The sequence below is a fragment of the Lissotriton helveticus genome, chromosome 7, assembly GCF_964261635.1.
Source record: "Lissotriton helveticus chromosome 7, aLisHel1.1, whole genome shotgun sequence".
NCBI lineage: Eukaryota > Metazoa > Chordata > Amphibia > Caudata > Salamandridae > Lissotriton > Lissotriton helveticus.
The window spans coordinates 1,163,234,395-1,163,253,415 of NC_136068.1; the positions used below are offsets into that span (position 1 = coordinate 1,163,234,395).

Sequence of the window (19,021 nt, forward strand, 5' to 3'; positions counted from 1 at the left end):
ATGTTCAAAAAGTCTAGGTATTGCTACCTCAGGATTGGAAGTGAACATTAAAAGGTCATCTGCATATAGGGCGAATTTTAAATCCAGATCGGTTATGGAAAAGGGTTTTATTAAATGATCTGCCCTTAATTTATTCACTAATGGCTCGATATATAAATTGAACAATAGGGGGGAAAGGGGGCACCCCTGCCTAGTACCCCTTGATATTTGAACCCAATCTGTGAACGTCCCATTTACAAAAATCCTTGCCTTTGGGTTCAGGTACAATGCTTTTATAGAGGTGATGAAGTTAATAGGTAAGCCGAATGCGGACAGTACATCCCAGAGATAATCCCAATTTACCTGATCGAATGCCTTTGCGGCATCTATTGCTACAATAGTCAACGGAAGTTTCTTATCAGTAGCATAGTCTATTGCTGTGATGGCCTGAAAAGTCAGCTCATTAATCTGCCTACCTGGCATGAAACCCCTCTGATCCTCATGTACAATGGTTTTAATCACTTTGGCCAGCCTCGCCGCTAAAACTCCTGCAAAAATTTTGTAGTCAGTGTTCAGAAGGGAGATCGGCCTATATGATTCAATAGTCAGGGGGTCCTTATTCGGCTTCAGGATTAAAGCAACTAAGGCCTCCAACCAGGTCTTTGGAATAGGTTCACCAGCCAGATATATTTTGTTAAACAAAGAAGTGAGAACTGGGACAATTATCTCCGCACCAATTTGATATACCTCCACAGGAAGTCCATCCGGGCCTGCAGCTTTTCCTTTTGCCATCTTCTTCATCTGACTTTGGACTTCCCCCTCTTTTATCTCAGATCTTACAAAGTCAAAATCGTCCTCCTGACACTGCGGAAGTCTGACCCCCTCCAACCATCCATCTACAACCAGATTAGATTCATCCTTGGTTTCAGAATATAGGGTCTGCATGTATCTTCTTGCCTCTTCCGATATTACCTCATTAGCATAAGAGACATCACCAGAGCTTTTCACTTTAAGGCCGTTGATTTGATTTCTTGCTCTATCAGACCTAGCCTTCCAAGCAAGAAGGCGGCCACATTTTTCCCCATATGAGAAGTTGCTAAGTTTACTTGAATCCCATTTTTCTTTGATGATCTTATCAAGATTCGCCTGATATTTCGCTTTAAAATTTTCTAATTCTTGTTGTAAAATGTGAATGTTGGCATGTTGTTCGAGTGAAGCTTTCTGCAGTTGTTGCTCCTTTTGCTTAATCTCCTGTAATGAGTTCCTCTCTGTTTCCTTCCTATTCTTACTTCTCTTAATCATTATAGTGGTAAATAAACCCCTTAAGTAGGTCTTGAAAGCTTCCCACACTATTTGTTCAGGAGCAGTAGCCTTGTTAAACACAAAATATTCCTCCATTTGTCTCCTCAGATCTCCCCTTATTTCATCCTGTTGTAGTAACGATCTGTCTAATGTCCACCTTCTGGCCTGCCCTCCCTGTGGAATCTTTATAGACAGGGTTACTACTGAGTGGTCAGATAATATTGCTGGAACATAGGAAGTGGTCATGACTTTGGATACGAGCTCTTGATCGATTAAGTAAAAATCTATACGCGAATGATGTTTATGCCTATGGCTGTAAAATGAGTAGTCTCTATTATTCTGGTTCTTGACTCTCCATACGTCAATCAGACTAAATTCTTTCATGATAGTTTTAAGCTCTCTCTTCGATTTAGGTAGAGAGAGAGAGACGGCCCTAGAAGTACGATCAAGTTTTGAATCAAAAACTAAATTAAAATCACCTCCTAAGATAATGGGTGTATCTTGCTCCAATAGACTGGATTTTAAGCTAATTAATGCATCTGGACAGTCCTGGTTCGGACCATAGTAAACTCCACATGTCAACCTCATGTTATTAATAGTTATGAAGGCAGTCAGCCATCTTCCCGTGTCATCTGTATCGTACTTTTCCACCCTTACCCCACTATTTGCTCTAACAATGATAGCCACACCCCTTATTTTGCTGCTTTGATTAGAGCAGAGGAGATCTTGTATCCATCTTTGATTTTTGAAGGCTATTTTACATTCTTTCTGGTCTAGATGTGTTTCTTCTAGCATAATAATATGAGCATCTGATTTTCTCAGAAACTCACAGATTCTTTTCAGCTTTTTATCCTCTCTAAGCCCGTTCACATTCCAGCTTATAAACTTTAAATTATCCCCCGCCATTGATCAGGAGAAGAAACAAAAAAAAAAAAAAAAAAGATGGCCATCCCCGCGTTTATTCCACCCCTTCTGTCGTCATTATTTGCTATTACTATAATTTCCCAAGCCATTTCAGATAACATTGATATATGAGGAAAATTTTCTTTTATGTCTTTTAACCCCTCCCCCCCCTTCCCTCCCTTGAGGAACCCCCCCTCTTGAACCTTGGCGATCTTTTCGCCGTTGAGAGCCTTGTCCCTGGCCTAGTCTCTGCCGCACCTTAGTGTATTTACATATACATATACTGTGTCAATGCCTCTATCTCCACCTCATATCTGTGTATTTAAGTGTAAAAGAAAAAAGAAAGTAGTGATAAATAAAGTTTTTTTTTTTTTTCTTTCCTCTCTTCTCTTCTTTCCTTTCCCCTTTCTTCCTTTCTACTTTTTTCCCTCTTACCCTTTTCCCTTCCTTTTTGTTTTTATTTTTTATTAATTTAACTCCCTTTTTTTCCACTTTCCCTTCTTTTTTTTTTTTTTTTTTTCTTTTCCTACACTTCCCTTCTTCAAAGATTTTTTTTTTTTCTTTGTTGTATTATTTTACAATGTCCTTTTTTTTTTTTTTTACATATATTTAGCTTCGGGCCTCTCTTTGCACTTGCTGAGCTTCTTGGTGATCCTTCATAGTTTCCAGAAAACGGTCTACTTCCTGTGGGGAAATGAAGTTATAAGTCTTGTTGTTCCAAACAACTCGTAATGATGCTGGGAATTTCATCATGACTTGAGCACCAAAACTTCTTAGTTCCTGCATACGTGAACCCAACTCCCACTGTCGCTGAGCTGTTACCTTGCCTACATCTGAACGAATTGAATATTTAACTGAGTTGATCTGCAATGATGTATCTGTGAGCGCCCTACTCAGAATCAGCTCCTTCACCGAAAATGTTAGGAAATTTACTAAGATTTTCCTTGGTGCATTCCGCCCAGAATGTTGCCGAAATGGATCCCTGTGCGCTCTTTGGATCTCCTTTTCCAATTCAATGTCTGGTCTATCTTTCAATACACCTTCTCGCAGTAGTTTGCATACTAGAGTCTTCCCATCCCCATTTTCTATTCCTTCCGGAACCTTTAGAAACTTCAAATTATTTCTCCTGGAATGGATTTCCAATCGCTCCAAATCTAGTTGCAGAGACCTGTTCTGCTCTTTCAATTCAGTTATGGCCTTAGAGTGCGCCTCATACACTTTTGTGAGAGTAGCGACCTCTCCCTCTAAAGCCTCCGTTCTGGTACCTATCTCATCCATTTTATTCTCCAAACTTGTGCATTTTCGAGTGATCTCACTCTGGTTGGCTTCCGATGTTGCAAATTTAGGGAGCAAACTTGCCAGGAGATCTTCCCTCAGAGTAAATAGAAGGGTCTCTAAGCTTTGATTCTCCTTCCGCGGTTCATCTGATGATGATGCTGATGCTGACATGGACATGGATGCCGATATAGGTATAGAAGAAGATATGGTTATGGGTGCTGTCTCGGGCTCAAGTTCTTCTCGGGCCCCCCCTAGATCTCCCAGGTTGGTCTCAGGGTCCAACAGCAGAGGGGCATATTTGTTCTGGAGCGTAACATTTAATTGTGAAGAGTCTCCCAATGCATTAACCGGGAGGGCCGGGAGGGCCTGTCCTGTACCTACACCAGTACTCGCTTGCTCTACTTGCTTTATTTGCCCACCACTCCCGTTTGGACCTGATCCAATGTTTAATATAGGGCTGGAGACTGTCTTCTCCATTATCTTGAAGTAGGATACCAAAGAGGGAGGAGGTTTAGTTGATTTGGCAATAATACACTGAAACGGCTGGGAGGAAGATGGCGGCAGGCTAACGCCGGCTGCGAGAGCACGTCCTCGACCTGGGAGAGACTGCCGAGTGAGACTGCGGTGTCAGTGCCTGCAGCAGCAGCAGCGAGATTCAGGGATCTAAGCGGTGAGATTATGCGGGGGTTTTGTTAGGAAAATAATGGCTCGGGATTTTGACGGTTCTATTTGATTTTTCCTTCGAGCTGCCGCCGAGTGGGAACCCAGGGGCGCTAGGACCTTGCGCACGCATGGGACGACCCCGGGAGAGTTACACGAAAGACGCGACGCTACGGGCGGCTGCAGAGCAGCGCGGCGCCTGGAGTTTGGCAAGAGCCTGGTGCAGGACACGAGCGGCGGCGGCGAGGATTTACCTGCATGGCAGCTGTAGAGGCAGGCTAGCGGTGAACACGGTGAGCGTGATCAGTTCCCCTTATGAAAGGCAAAGAGGGGGGCTGCTGAACGATATATTGGTATTTAAGGATAGTGTGGAGCACCGGGAGCGGATTAGTGCAGCGTCAGTGGTGGAGATAAAGGGTCAGGCTCCAGCAGAGTATAGGAGCCCCGAAGGAATGGACATTGGGACAGCATCAACCATAACGAATATTGAGGAGAGGTCGTGTCCATTGCAGGGGAGTCGGAGTCAAAAGGGCCAGGAAAACCAGAAAAATGGAGGGGCAGGCATAACACTAAAACAGACAGGAGCTATTGTCCCCCCAGTAGCTAGGAATAGATACCTCCTGCGCTCCTTACACGACAAAGAGCTGCTACTCTCAGGAAGTAACGGACCAGGCCGCCCAGCCACATTAACCCCTCTAACCCCGAAACAGAAGAAAAAAGAAAAAAGTAAACTAGGGGATTGTAAAAAGCAGAAGAGAGGCAGTAATGTCCATTTGTGAGACAGATTTTGCTAGACAAATGGAAACTGAAATAAGTTCCTACAATGGCAAGGAAATGCGTCACACTGTCCTGTATGAGCTGTTGTGCTTCAATAAAATTTATATCCAAAGCGTTTTCTTTTCAGGCCTGAAAAAATGCAAAGTCTTCCTTTGGTAAAGATGTCTTAAACAAGTTATTTTCTGTATACTTTCAATTTACAGTAATGTGCCACATCCTCTCAAATACCTTTTTCTGTCAGCCGGTTGCACAATATCTAGGTGGATACATTTCCCCAAGGCAATTATTACAGAGTGTCAAACAGAACCACCCTAATGCGCAAGCTCGATTTGGCTGGGTTTGGGCTCATGCACAGCAAAAGCTTTATCTATGATGTGGTTTGTGCTGATTCAAGCTTCCTGTTTCTCTCATTTCAGACTCTTCCTGGCTCCCGGGGCAAGGCGCTGGATCAACATTGACGGCAAAACCATGGACATCACAGTAAAGGGCCTGAAACACCCGCACCGCTACGTTCTTGACGCTGCTCAGACCCACATCTATATGCTGATGAAGAAGGTCTGTTGTACACTTACTCTTAATGCATAACAGACCAAGGGGCATATTTACTATTATTTCACAAATGTGACACAGCAAAGTAACTTGCTGGACTGCATTGCATGAAAGGGAGACATCAGTAACATGCCTCATAAGTAAAGGGTTGCACACCGTTTTTCAACCATAATTAACTTATCATTTTAGACCAAATCTTTTCCGCATGGCGTGCTCACTTTTTTACGTGCCCAGCCCACACTGCACATGTAAAACATAAACAGCAAAATAGTGGGGTAATCCTATAACCCCAATTCAGTGGCGACAGCCTCATTTTTCAAAGTGCATTTGCTTCCTTCTTTTCATCTGAAAAACTTTTTTCTTTCTTTTTTTTCTTTTCTTCATCCAATCTTAATCCCAATGTAATCCGTTGCACAATCACTTTACTTTCAATTATCTTTTCTTATTCGTATCCTCATGCAACTGGAAACATCATCCTCTCTCTTGTCTATTTTCCACAAGAGAGAGGATGATGTTTCCAGTTAAGCAGTATGTTCCCTGACGAAGGACCAGATGGGTCCGAAATGCATTGGACATGATAAATAAACAAACTGCTTGAAAGGACCTATGCTTTAGTCGTGTTTTTGGTTGAGAGGTTCGGAAGGGCCGCCAACACATGAGAAACCTGGGAAATTTGCATTTGCCTTGTATTTGCCTTGCATGAGGATACGAATAAGAAAAGATAATTGAAAGTAAAGTGATTGTGCAACGGATTACATCGGGATTTACATTGGATGAAGAAAAGAAAAAAAAGAAAGAAAAAAGTTTTTCAGATGAAAAGAAGGAAGCAAATGCACTTTGAAAAATGAGGCTGTCGCCACTGAAGTGGGGTTATAGGATTACCCCACTATTTTGCTATCAGTAACATGCCTGCCAACTCACAAGATGCCACAGTGTTTCACATGGTCTTCCGGTGAGGAGCTGATATCACACAGTGGAAGACAATGTTGTGAGATTTTAGCCTGGCATATGATGTCCACTATTCTAGTGGGCACGTTGCACCAGTTTAAACAACCCTTATTGATGGTGGTTGTAAAGTCAACCTTATAGACAAGCTATCCTAGTGGTAGCATGGACCAGCAGTCTTAAACTTCAGAGAGCATGTGAAGCCAGCAGTTTTACCATATATAGTCCCTTGAATACCAAATGAAAGGACACCACACAAGGTATATATCAAATATATATGTATTTATTACTAACACAACCCCTCTGTACTCTTTATGAGGTCCGAGTTTGAGATACGTTACAAGTTACTCATTAAGCATACTATAAGTTGCACAAATACAATTCTGCCCTAGGGGCCTCACGAACCATATACTAAGTAAGTGGCATAAGGACCACTTCAGGAACAGTGAATAGGCCTAGGGCCTAGGGAATCGCTGGGCTACACTACAGAACCAAGGGTAGGAAGTAGGAGACCAACGGGAGACGCGTGCAGTGTGGGAACACAGTCGCGAGTTACCATAGAGTTATAATGGGAACGTAAAAGTTACAAAGTAGTTGATTAAGGTAAGGACTACAGTAAAACCCTTTTAAACTAGGACACTTCGAGAGTCAACACCCACGGGAGCTCCGGAGTACTTGAGTTACCTCACCCAGGGAAGCCGGGTGCATAGGTGTCTCTTCGTGTCAGGTTGTGTCGCTGTTTCCTATGGAGAGCTGCAAAGAAGTGCTGCAGGCGACCAGGAGAAAAGTGTCCAGGTGGATCCAAGGGTGGATCGAAGATGAGAAGAACCTGAAAGCAGAGGGGACAGAGTCTGGGTCACTAGCCAGCGACCAGGAAGGAACCAGGCGATGTCAAGTGTTTCAGGTGAAGAAGGTGAAGCTTGTCTCTGCAGCCACGAGGACCAGGAGGCGTGGACGACAACCAGGAGCTGGATTCAAGCTGTTCCAGGAAGGATCTAGTTGACTGCGGTGTGGCTATTCGTATTGGACCCAACAAGCCTTGGTAAACACAATCCACGCAGGAAGGGAAGACGGGCTTCAGCTCAGACCAGCAAGATCTGGGGAGCTTCTTCTTTGCAGGGAAGCTGGAACAAGCCTAGAGCAACCAGGAAAGCAGTGTAGTATTAAAAGGAGGTCTTCGGAGGGCTAACAAGCCAACGGGCTTGCAACCGGGAAGAAGCGTCAAGCTGAAATGCAAGAGCAGGCCCACGAGGCACTCATGGAGTGTGGAGGGTTGAGCTTCCGTGCAAATGGCGCTCGGGTCTGGGGCTTCTCAAACCCCAAAGCACAACTACAAGGGTGCCTCGGTAGTTGCACTGTTAGCAAAGTGCAGGTAGTCCAGGGTGTCCAGTCCAACATCTCTCGTGTCCGCCACGGGTCTCAGCTTTGCTGTGGATGTGGGTCAGAGTCGGAGAAGTCTGAAAGTCCAGTTCCTGAGTCGCTGAGTCTTCGGGTTCCGGCAGGAGCGTCGACATGGCAAACTTGCAAGTTATTGGTGGTGCCTGTTTGCACAGGGTGGTCACTCCTTGGCCACAAGGGAGATGTCTTCAGTCGTCTAGTTGGTATAGAACATCGAAGGTCCAAGAGTTTCATTTCAGAGTTTCAGTCCAGAATAATCTAATGTCTCTAGACACAGCTCCTATCTTTATACTGATTTTAGGGGCTGGATTACCTGCTAGGTCCCTCCTATGGGTGGACCCTGAGAAGGGGGTGGTTACACCCCTTTCTCTTTGTCCAGTTTCATGCCAGAGCAGGGCTGGAGTGCCCCAGCAACTGGGTTGAACCGGGCTATGCATGGAGCACCTTTTGTGCCCCCGGCAGTGTCTGGAAAAGCATCTTTCCATTCAACCCACCCTGCCCCAATACACTACAGGCTGTCTGGGGAGGTGCTAGCACCTCCCTCGACAGGAAACCTATGGTCCAGGGGTCCCTTGCCGGAGTTTCGCCCAGCTGCAGGAGGTCAGACTCGTGTCTGTGGCAGCAGCATCCATTTTGTGATGCTGAGGCTCTGTTTAACTTTAACCGGGTAAAGCAGTAACTACATGTCTTCTCCCTCCAGAGGGGTGGAATGCTACCCCCGCCGCCAGAACTGGCGGGGGAGGGGGTAGTATTCCAAAGTGTTTGACACCTTACACAACATGTTTTGATAAAGCCAAACCAAAGTTAGCATTAACGGCGAGGATTATAATGCACTTAAGAGTATATGGTATGGCTATATCATAGAACAGCTATAAGGGCATGGTTCTGAAAGCTGCAGAAGGGCTCAGCTCATGCTAGAGCACCCTCTCACATAAAACCAAGCACTCTGCCTGCAGGATTGTCGAGGCCCACCATAGGGGTGACTTATAGGTGCATATGTGTCTATATATAAGGTAGATATAGATATACTATATCTAAGTAAGGGATGATTACACCACCTTATCCAAGCTGAGTGATTCGCCGGTGTTGTCAGTTTAGATGGCCAGCCAGAGGTGGCATAATACATGCTGTAGCCCCTGGTAGGCCTTGGGTGCACTTATGCCCTGGGTACCTATGGTACACTATACAGGGGCTCACAAAGGTGACCCAATACCCAATCAGGTATGTACCTAAAGTACATGGTATTAATTTAGAGAGAGAACAGCTGGGCTGTGGGTCTGATTAGCAGGCCCACAGCCACACTAAAGTCGAAAAAACAGAGAATCACAGCAAAAAGTGGGGATGACCATAGGAAGCAGACCCTCATCTCTTACAAATGTTAGCTAGAAACCACTGCAGAGATGCAGAGAGTGTTTCCAACTCGCCTAGTCTGGAGGCTGAGCATAGCTTATGCCCATTGGGGTTGTACAATCTCCCTGGGACATCAGCTGCATCCTTTGAAGCCTCATTTGCGTTTTTAGGTCTCTGCTCTAGACATCGCATGTACTGCCTAGAAAGAGACATGTTGTATATAATTTGTGGGCTTCAGCTCGTCTATAGGCATCCTATTTGCTGGCTCCATTGTCACACTCTTATTCGTATTCCCTATTTTACCACTGGTCTCATTTAATGACTGTTTTAGGAACTTCTTTTTTCTGTGTTTTAAGAGCCCTCTTCAGAAGCACTCATGTTTTACAGGGCTGTAACAGGGCTGTAAATCAAGTTCTTATCTCATCACATTTGCTCAGCATTCAAAGACTGAGATTAAATCTCAGATGATGTTTTCACAGGGCAGCTGTTCCATACCTCCACACCCTTCCTCGTCGCTCCTTGCCCCCTTTGTCCATCATTGTGGTGACCCAGCACATGTTATGCCACCATACTCAGTAAAGGCAATGTAAGCTTTAGAGTTCGACTGCTCGCTGTCCTCACATCCACTCATGCTGTGCTTCACTACTGGTGGAAACACCCAGTCCAGTCTTAGTTTTTTTGGGCAGGACGTTACAACTATTTACATGAGAACCTGATTACATTACACAAGTTCAGATTCAGGCACAGGTTGATTAACTGATTTGCCAATAATCACAGGATGTTGAGTTAATACCAGGGCTCAAACCTGGTTCTGCAATTCCAAAGTCAGCTGCTCTGGTGTTAAGTCACAACTCCTTTTTGACTCGACCACTGTGAACTCCATGAATTGGGTCTCTGTTGGCATGCTGTATTTTTTCACAGGCGGGCTTACTCTGCCCAAACTCCTTCCTGCAGTAGGTTACGTAGTGCAATTTACCAGCGCCAGACACCTGGGCCATACATCCTTATGTGGCCGGTCACTTCCTATGGTCCCTCGGCTTCCCTTCCTGTGTCCGAAGACTTCAATTATTTGTACTGGCTGAGCCAGCAGTTGCTACTTGCTGACTTTACTGAGTGCACCTTGTGTGAGCAGGGCTCAACCTCCTGAGCTGACAACTAGACAATCTGGTCTTTACAATTCTAACCACCAATCCTGTTTCTCTGCCTCTACTTGGGGCTGCGAATGCAGTGAATGACTAACCTAAAGATGGGGACTGCCTTCAGGCTCTCCGCCACATCACCCTTCCTCCAAACAACATGAGATTTTGCATGGCTGGCATCACTACAGGCCTCTCGAAGGGCAGGGCAAAGTATTCTAGTTACTAGGGATGAATAACGCATATCTAAAGTACGATAACATTGACAATGCCAATGCATCTTGGATTGCCGAGACCTATTGGCTTTGCCAATGCTTATCTCTGTCGGGGGGCTTTAGAGTGCATCACATACATGGGAATGGCCCCCTCTCAATGGCCATTCCCCTTCAAAGCACTTTCATGGCGGCAGAGTCAACAGGCCCACTCCCCAGGCCCTACCACCTCCTGGTCCTGTTCCATAACACGCTGAAATCTTGTTCGAGGTTGGCAGGTCTGCAGAAATTCTCTATATTCACAAAGATATGAAGCATTTCTGCTCTCACCTTGAGCTGGTGCACTGCGTGCTGAGTAGCACCAATGCAGGTACCCTTGCAACTGGTGCAACGGTGCATGTGTCATGGTTAGGATTGTTTTTGTGCAGGAACGGACTCCTTCCTCCACAAAAACAATCCTAAGAAGCATATACTTCTTCCTCTTTCCATGTGAGCTGCACACATAGAAAGTGGAAGTGACAAGGGGAACTAAAGATATTTCTCCGTGTTACACCATTGTCGAGTAGGTGCACCATTTTGGCGCAAACCCAGGTTTACAAGTCTTTGTAAATCTGGGTGTGCATCAAAATCCACTGGTGGATGCATGGGAACATCCATGTCCCATCCATGTAACGACTACTTGATGCAGAGAAACTCACTGCCGCACTATGGACTGCGTTGCGTTACTTTGTATTTACTAAACAATGCAAAGTGGCTTTGTATGGTTTAGTAAATCCCCAAAATTATTTTGCATCGGACTGTACCCCAAAAGAGACCAACCGAGACATATAATCATAGTAAATCTGGGCCCATGGGGTTCAAAATATTATGCTGTGATTTATCCTTTTAATACTTCTGTCTTACTCCTGTAGTAAGCCAGGAGTACTACAAGAGTTATGAAAAATGAATATAGGAAAATAGAATATAACCTACTTATTGGAAAATCTTTGTGAATCAGACCCTCAGAGTTTATTTAGGAGGTAATTTATTGGCATTGTGCAAATTCCAACTAGACTAGGAGTGTAACCTATTGACTACATACACAGTAAAGGAATGAAAACATGTGAAGAGAACGTAACAAAATATTCAAGGATGTATATTCATTATACAGAGACGAGCGGGTATATTTTCTGTCAAAATAAGTTGGGTGTCTGTGTATTGGTTGTCACTTTAAAGGGGGCATGTGTGCACGCAGAAGATCACAGGAGACTTTAATTTCAAACTCAGGTTGCTGTACAAACATTTTGATTTGATTTACGTTTATATTTCCATTGTTCCCAAATACAGGCTCCTCAAAGGTCCCTATCAAAGGACTGCAGGGGAGACAGACCAATCAGTAAACACAATAGTTTGTTAGTCCCTGATTATATTGCCTGTCTGGAGCAGAAGTCCTGTGTGGAATTATATTTCACATATTCATAAGGTGTCCCCTCACCCAGATTTACCATTTGTGGAAACACTGAACTTGAATTTACCGACTGGAAAATCTAACTGCTAACATCACTTGAGGCTTTGGCTGCAACAACAGCCAACATTCAGAACCCGGTCCTGCCTGACCTGTTTCTATTGCAAGGGAGGGAGCATTCTATTCTCTCTCTTGTTAGAAGTATTTTTCTCCTTTCCCCATCAATCCTGTCTACCACTCTCCTTCCAGCCCCACCCAACACAGAAGCACCTACACCTAGGGTCGGACTGGGACAGAAAATAGGCCTGGGCACCAAAAGAAAACTGGCCCCAGTAGTGAATGAGATAGCAAAGACAATGGCCCAAATCTGCAGATTGAGGCAGTTTTGAGCATGTAAATACACGCTGTGTAAGTGTTGTGCAAGGCATGGAAGGCTACTTGTATTTGTGCTTGCTGTAGGCAATGTTTTTTATACAAAGTAAACCAGCAGTAAAAACCGGATCAGCAGACCATATAACAGGCGCATAATACGCAGAAAACTGGCCAGTACAGTGACCAATCCATCAGGCACTGCCTGATTGCCTTATACACTAGGGTTGGGTGATATATTCCACTCCGTCTGCGGAATTGGCGGAATTTTGGCCACTCCGCATTACCCTTGTAATGCAGTGTTCTGGCCACATGCTGCCAACTGCCTCATGGTGGAATTTTTTCTTGCACATGGCTCCCTCACTTGGCGAGCAAGAGCAAGATTTGGTGTCTCCAGCAAGATATTCAGTCGCTGGGATGGCACCCGGCAAGATTTCTCCAACAAGAGGGTCACAGGCAGTTGCGACCGCTTGTGGTCAGAAAGTTGCTGCTTGAGTTGAAAATCTACTCGCGCTACAGCAACATCATCTCGAGAAGCTGCGCCCTCTGGCACGGTTTGTGGTGCCGTTCACAAAGAACGAACTCCTGGGTCTAAATCACAGTGGGAGCAGCGTAGCGTGCCTATCTACACCCATTCGTGGAATTCCGCAAAATCTTACTGAGTTTTTTTGTAGCTCCACAGAATTTAAAGCAGGTAGTAAATATGTACCATAAACCCCTTGGAAAATGGAATATGCTGCACAATTCTGCAAAGAAATTCCATATCCGCACTTATTCACCCTTCTAAGGGGTTCAACTTGTAATTGTACAGTATTGATAGGGTGGTACCACACAGTAATTCAAATTAAGGGGTCGATTAGGATGGCGGACGGAAATGGGTACTGTCCGCCATGGTGGGGGAAATTTTACTCCCGCCTGCGCCGCGGAGATTCCGCGGTTGGGATTAGGATAATCATGTCACGAAACTCCGACCGCGGCGGACGGATCATAACCAACACCGTCCGCGGTGGACGGAACACATCCAACTCCGTCCGCGGCGGACGGAGTCCAATGAACAACCACTGCCGCGGACGGAAATGACAGCGGAAAATAACACATGTACCGCCATACCTGTGAATACTCCGTGGCCGCAATTAGGATAAATCCGCCCGTACCACGGAACGCACAGCCATCCACGTCCGCGGAGGAAAGAATGCAATGATAACCACTGCATCACTGTGGAAGGCCAACACGCACAACATCCCTAGCGGCAAACAAATGTTAGAAAGTGTACCGCAAGTCCAAAGCAAACATACGAACATTGTAAACGCCCCCCCCCCCAACACCAAGCACAAGCCACCATGACACGTCCCAATTATCCAATAAGGCACACTAGTCAACACGCCCACCTACCACCTGACCGCCTACAACCATTGAGACACGACTATAAAATGACACCCACACGCTACCACAATCCTTTGCATCACAGCATTGCTGCCAGCAAGAGGCCCAATTCCAGATACTGCAAACTCACATAGAAGACACCCACCCACCACCCTACCACACCCACCACACAAACACCCACCACACAAATCCTACACATCACACACCACACACCTGCACCCCCCAACTCACTCAACTCACACACTGAGCACCACACACCATGGCACCCAAAAAAAACCCCAAATTCACGGAGACAGAGTTGAGGGTAATGGTAGATGAAATAATCCGTGTTGAGCCCCACATCTTCGAGGCCCAAGTCCAGCAGACGTCCGTGGCGCAAAAGAACCACATGTGGGACAGGATCGTCACTCGGGTGAATGCGTCGGGGACTGTGCCGAGGACGAAGCATGACATCCAGAGGCGGTGGCATGACCTGAAGACCAGGGTCAAGGGCATCCGAGCTAAAAACTTTGCCAGAGCCAATCATACTGGCGGTGGCACACCCCCGGAGCCCATACCCTACACCGATTGGGAGGAGAAGGTGCTGGTGATACTACACCCAGAGAGCCTAGACCGACTTGACGAAGGAGAAGAGACTGGTGAGTACAAACCAAGCACCACGATCAGCACGACATGGTCAGGCTCACACAACTGAGAAGAAACATCTCCTACGCCCCAACCCATGCACGTTGGACACCAACTCACAAACATGTACATGGCTCCCAACAGGCCCCCATGTTCACGGGGAGGGTGGTGGTGGAGGGTGTGTGGGGTGTGTGAGAGGCCCAAACTACAACTCCCAACAGGCCCCCATGTTCACGGGGAGGGTGGTGGTGGTGGAGGGTGTGTGGGGCGTGTGAGAGGCCCAAACTACAACTCCCAACAGGCCCCCATGATCACGGGGAGGGCGGTGGTGGTGGTGGTGGAGGGTGTGTGGGGCGTGTGAGAGGCCCAAACTACAACTCCCAACAGGCCCCCATGTTCACGGGGAGGGTGGTGGTGGTGGAGGGTGTGTGGGGCGTGTGAGAGGCCCAAACTACAACTCCCAACAGGCCCCCATGTTCATGGGGAGGGTGGTGGTGGTGGAGGGTGTGTGGGGCGTGTGAGAGGCCCAAACTACAACTCCCAACAGGCCCCCATGTTCACGGGGAGGGTGGTGGTGGTGGTGGTGGAGGGTGTGTGGGGCGTGTGAGAGGCCCGAACTACAACTCCCAACAGGCCCCCATGTTCACGGGGAGGGTGGTGGTGGTGGAGGGTGTGTGGGGCGTGTGAGAGGCCCGAACTACAACTCCCAACAGGCCCCAATGTTCACGGGGAGGGTGGTGGTGGTGGAGGGTGTGTGGGGCGTGTGAGAGGCCCAAACTACAACTCCCAACAGGCCCCCATGTTCATGGGGAGGGTGGTGGTGGTGGAGGGTGTGTGGGGCGTGTGAGAGGCCCAAACTACAACTCCCAACAGGCCCCCATGTTCACGGGGAGGGTGGTGGTGGTGGAGGGTGTGTGGGGCGTGTGAGAGGCCCAAACTACAACTCCCAACAGGCCCCCATGTTCATGGGGAGGGTGGTGGTGGTGGAGGGTGGGGTGTGTGCGACAGGAAACAGAAATGTCTACAAATCTATATAACCATGTAATGTCCACATTACTGACCAGCTCCATCTTGTCCCTCAGGTGATCGTCAACTGACTGGGGAAACCAGTACCTGGCCGCCAGCCTCGCCTCCCACACCTACAGGACTCTCTGGTGACGAGGACACAGGCAGCTCCGGTGCGGAGGATGGAGCGGGACCAAGCACGCAGCCAGGGCCATCTGGCTCACAGGGACTCCCGGGACCGACCAACGTCGCATGTGTGACTCCAGCGACACCTGTCTCTGTGATCTGCACAGTCCCCACCACCACCAGTACCACCAGTACCACCAGTACCACCAGTACCACCAGTACCACCACTACCACCAGCACCACGACTCCTGCCGGTACCACCCAGCATAACCCAGCGCACGACGCTGGTCCATCGGCCTCACACACAGGCAGGGTGAGTGGGCCACAAACACAGGCAACGGGACATCAGCCAATCAGGCGAGCCACACACCGCCGTGCAGAGGAAGGACAGCTGCCCCATCCAGTGGCACAGTCCCTACAAGCCCTTGCCAGGTGCCAGGCGTCATACGACCTGTCCCAGGCAAACGCAGATCGTGCACACCAGGACTCAGTGGACAACACCAACGTCCAGCGTGAAATCTGTGGCCTCCTTGGCCAGATGTTGCAGATCATGGGCCAGCAGGCAACGATGTGGAGGGAATGGGTTGGCCGGAACAACCCCCCCCCCCTCCACCAAGTGTCGTAGCGCCACCGCCACCGTCGCCTCCACCGCCACCTCCTCCTCCCCCGCCACCGTCACCTCCGCCTCCACCGCCGCCACCACCACCTGTGCCCCTGGCGACGGATGTGGCCCATCAACAACCTGCCCTCCCAGCTGACTCTGTTCCACCTCAGAGACGGAGGGGCCGGCCGAGGCAGGAAGTGGCTGAGAGCAGTGTTGGAGCGCCATCCACACGCTCCAAGAGGGGACGACCATGACAATGTCACTGCCTGTGCCAGACATTCACCCAGCTAAGTATCCTGTCCCACAGACAATCATTCACACTGGTCTGCTGGACTACCCTGACACCCCCCAATGTGGTGTCAGCACGGACATTTCATCTGCCATTACCTTCAACTCCAACTCCCTCCACCCCACTTACTTGTAAATATTCACCAGCACAGAAGCACAACCTGTAAATAAATTGCACTTACTCACACAATGATGTTTTGCCTCCATGTTTATTCACATGATTGCCTTCAGAAACAGACGTAAACAGGTTCAGGGATCACAGTCGTACATGATCATGGCGCTGCGGGAGTGACCTAGAGAAAATCAGAGACAGCAAACACACGTCAGGAAACAGATTCACACACATCACAACACAATGCACAGCAACATTACACAAACGACAACCATCACAAAAGCATGGGATGAGAGCACACACATCATGGAGACTTGTATGTCCAAAGACATGAAGACACACATATGCAACCATCACAAACAACACACAGCTGATTAACCCCACATCCACACAACACCAGCAAACATACATGAGGCATTGTCAACCGCCACTAGAGGTAGTTACTCACATTCAAGGGAAGTAGCGATCTATGAGCTGGCGTCTCTGGTCCACACCTTCCTCCTCACCACTATCCTCATCAGTCGACATGGGTGGGATGGGAGGCCGAGGAACTCCTTCGTCTTCAGGGTCCAACAGCAGCTCAATGTCATTGCGTACTGCCAGGTTGTGGAGCATGCAGCAGGCAATCACGATCCTGCATACTTTCCCTGGTGAGTAAGGCAGGGCCCCTCCGGTCTTATCGAGGCACCTAAACCTAGACTTTAGCAGTCCAAAAGTACGTTCGATGACTCTCCGTGTCCTTCCATGTGCTTCATTGTACCGCATTTCACCCGCTGTTCTCGGATTACGTAGGGGACTGAGGAGCCAGGGCCGGTTTGGGTAAGCCGAGTCGCCTATGTAGGGGGATGACAGAGACAAACATCACAACAAGATATGGTGGGTACCCCATGCAACACAGAGATCACAAGAGTCCCCACTGCACACTCACCAACAAGCCACGCTTGACCGGGTCGCAGATTTGCCATGAGTCGTGGGACATTGCTGCTCCGCATGATGTGGGCGTCATGTGCGGATCCAGGAAATCTTGCACACACATGGGAGATGATGTTGTTTGCCAGGCACACCACCTGCACGTTCAGCGAATGGAAGTGTTTGCGATTCCTGAACACTTGTTCCCGTGCCCGTGGTGGAATGATAGCGATGTGTGTGCCATCAATTGAGCCCACAACGTGAGGTATGTGGCCCAGTGCATAGAAATCAGCCTTGACAGCTGCCAACTCTTCCGGCCGTGGGAAATGTATGTAGTCATTCTTGTACAGCATCATAGCTGTCAAGACATCCCGAAGAACCGTGCTGAACATGGCCTGTGACATCCCCCCGGCATGTCCAACTGTGTACTGAAATGTGCCAGTAGCGAAGAAATGTAGTACCGCCATGACCTTTGCAGTGGGTGTAATCGACCCAGGATACGTCCTACGTGGCTGCAGATGAGGAGACAATTGAGCCACAAGCTCCAGCAACCGACGTCGATCCAGCCGGAATTTCCGAATCACCTCCTCGTCAACCATATCCTCCAGCACAGTGTATGGCCGATGCACATTTGGAGCCCTCCTGTGTGGGAGAGAGATGTAACTTAGGTCAACTTACAAACGACGCATACGTGTACAACTCCATCACATGTGAACCTTACTGACACAACTTCAGTCTTCACCCTAATGTTTAGTAGCCACATCACAGACACACATGCACACAAACGTAAATTATACACACGCCATGTCATCAAGCACAAATGCCAACACCAATAATGATGTGCATACGGTAATTACATGCATGGTGACACAACGTACAAAACACATACACAGAATGCATGTGTACCACCACCACTGTAGTCACCTCGCCAGAACAAGACACTGACAACAGATGCATAATTTGCCCAAACAGCCGTGATGTACTGTGTAGTTGTGAAGATGTAAGAACGTCTGTAGGGTCACACCCGACGTCAACACGTACAAATGCACATCTGTTGCCCATTGTGTGCCGACCGATGGGCATTGTATGGACACACATGCTATATTGTATGACATATGACCTTTCCCCATCACGCTCACATCCCTCATGACGCAACTGCACACAACACATCACGGTGCAGCGTCTGACAAGATAACATAATCGGCGCCGCCATGGCGGTGCTCAACTTCCGCTACTTCCCAAAGGCCATACGCGGCCAGCGTCCCTCTTCCCATTGGCTGCATGTGCAGGGACCGTCACGGGCACACATCGGCAACCGCACGTGCAAGCCTCAGCCACGGATGCTTCAGTTGCAACAATGTTCTATCACTGGCGCCTCCATGGCGGTGCACGTACTCAGCGGGGGAGGTGCAGGCCTATACACCCTGTAGATGTACTCAATGGACATGCCAGTTCATGACCCCCCTTACAGTCACCTTGCATCATCCACCGTACACCGGCCGGAGCGGCCGGGACTAGGACGGCCGTGCCCGGCCATGAACACAACCGCCGTGCCCGGCCATGAACACAACCGCCGTGCCAGGCCATGTACACAACCGCCGTGCCCGGCCATGTACACAACCGCCGTGCCAGGCCATGTACACAACTGCCGTGCCAGGCCATGTACAC

General features: G+C 48.1%; 1 protein-coding gene across 1 annotated transcript in view; it reads left to right on the forward strand.

The window, feature by feature from the left end:
* The window catches only part of RGS9 (regulator of G protein signaling 9), a 946,886-nt gene that overhangs the window by 730,002 nt on the left and 197,863 nt on the right, over positions 1-19,021 (forward strand). Inside the window, exon 15 of the mRNA XM_078650792.1 lies at positions 5,316-5,454. Within this exon, the coding sequence (XP_078506918.1) occupies positions 5,316-5,454 (139 nt within the window). The remainder of the gene's footprint in view (positions 1-5,315; positions 5,455-19,021) is intronic.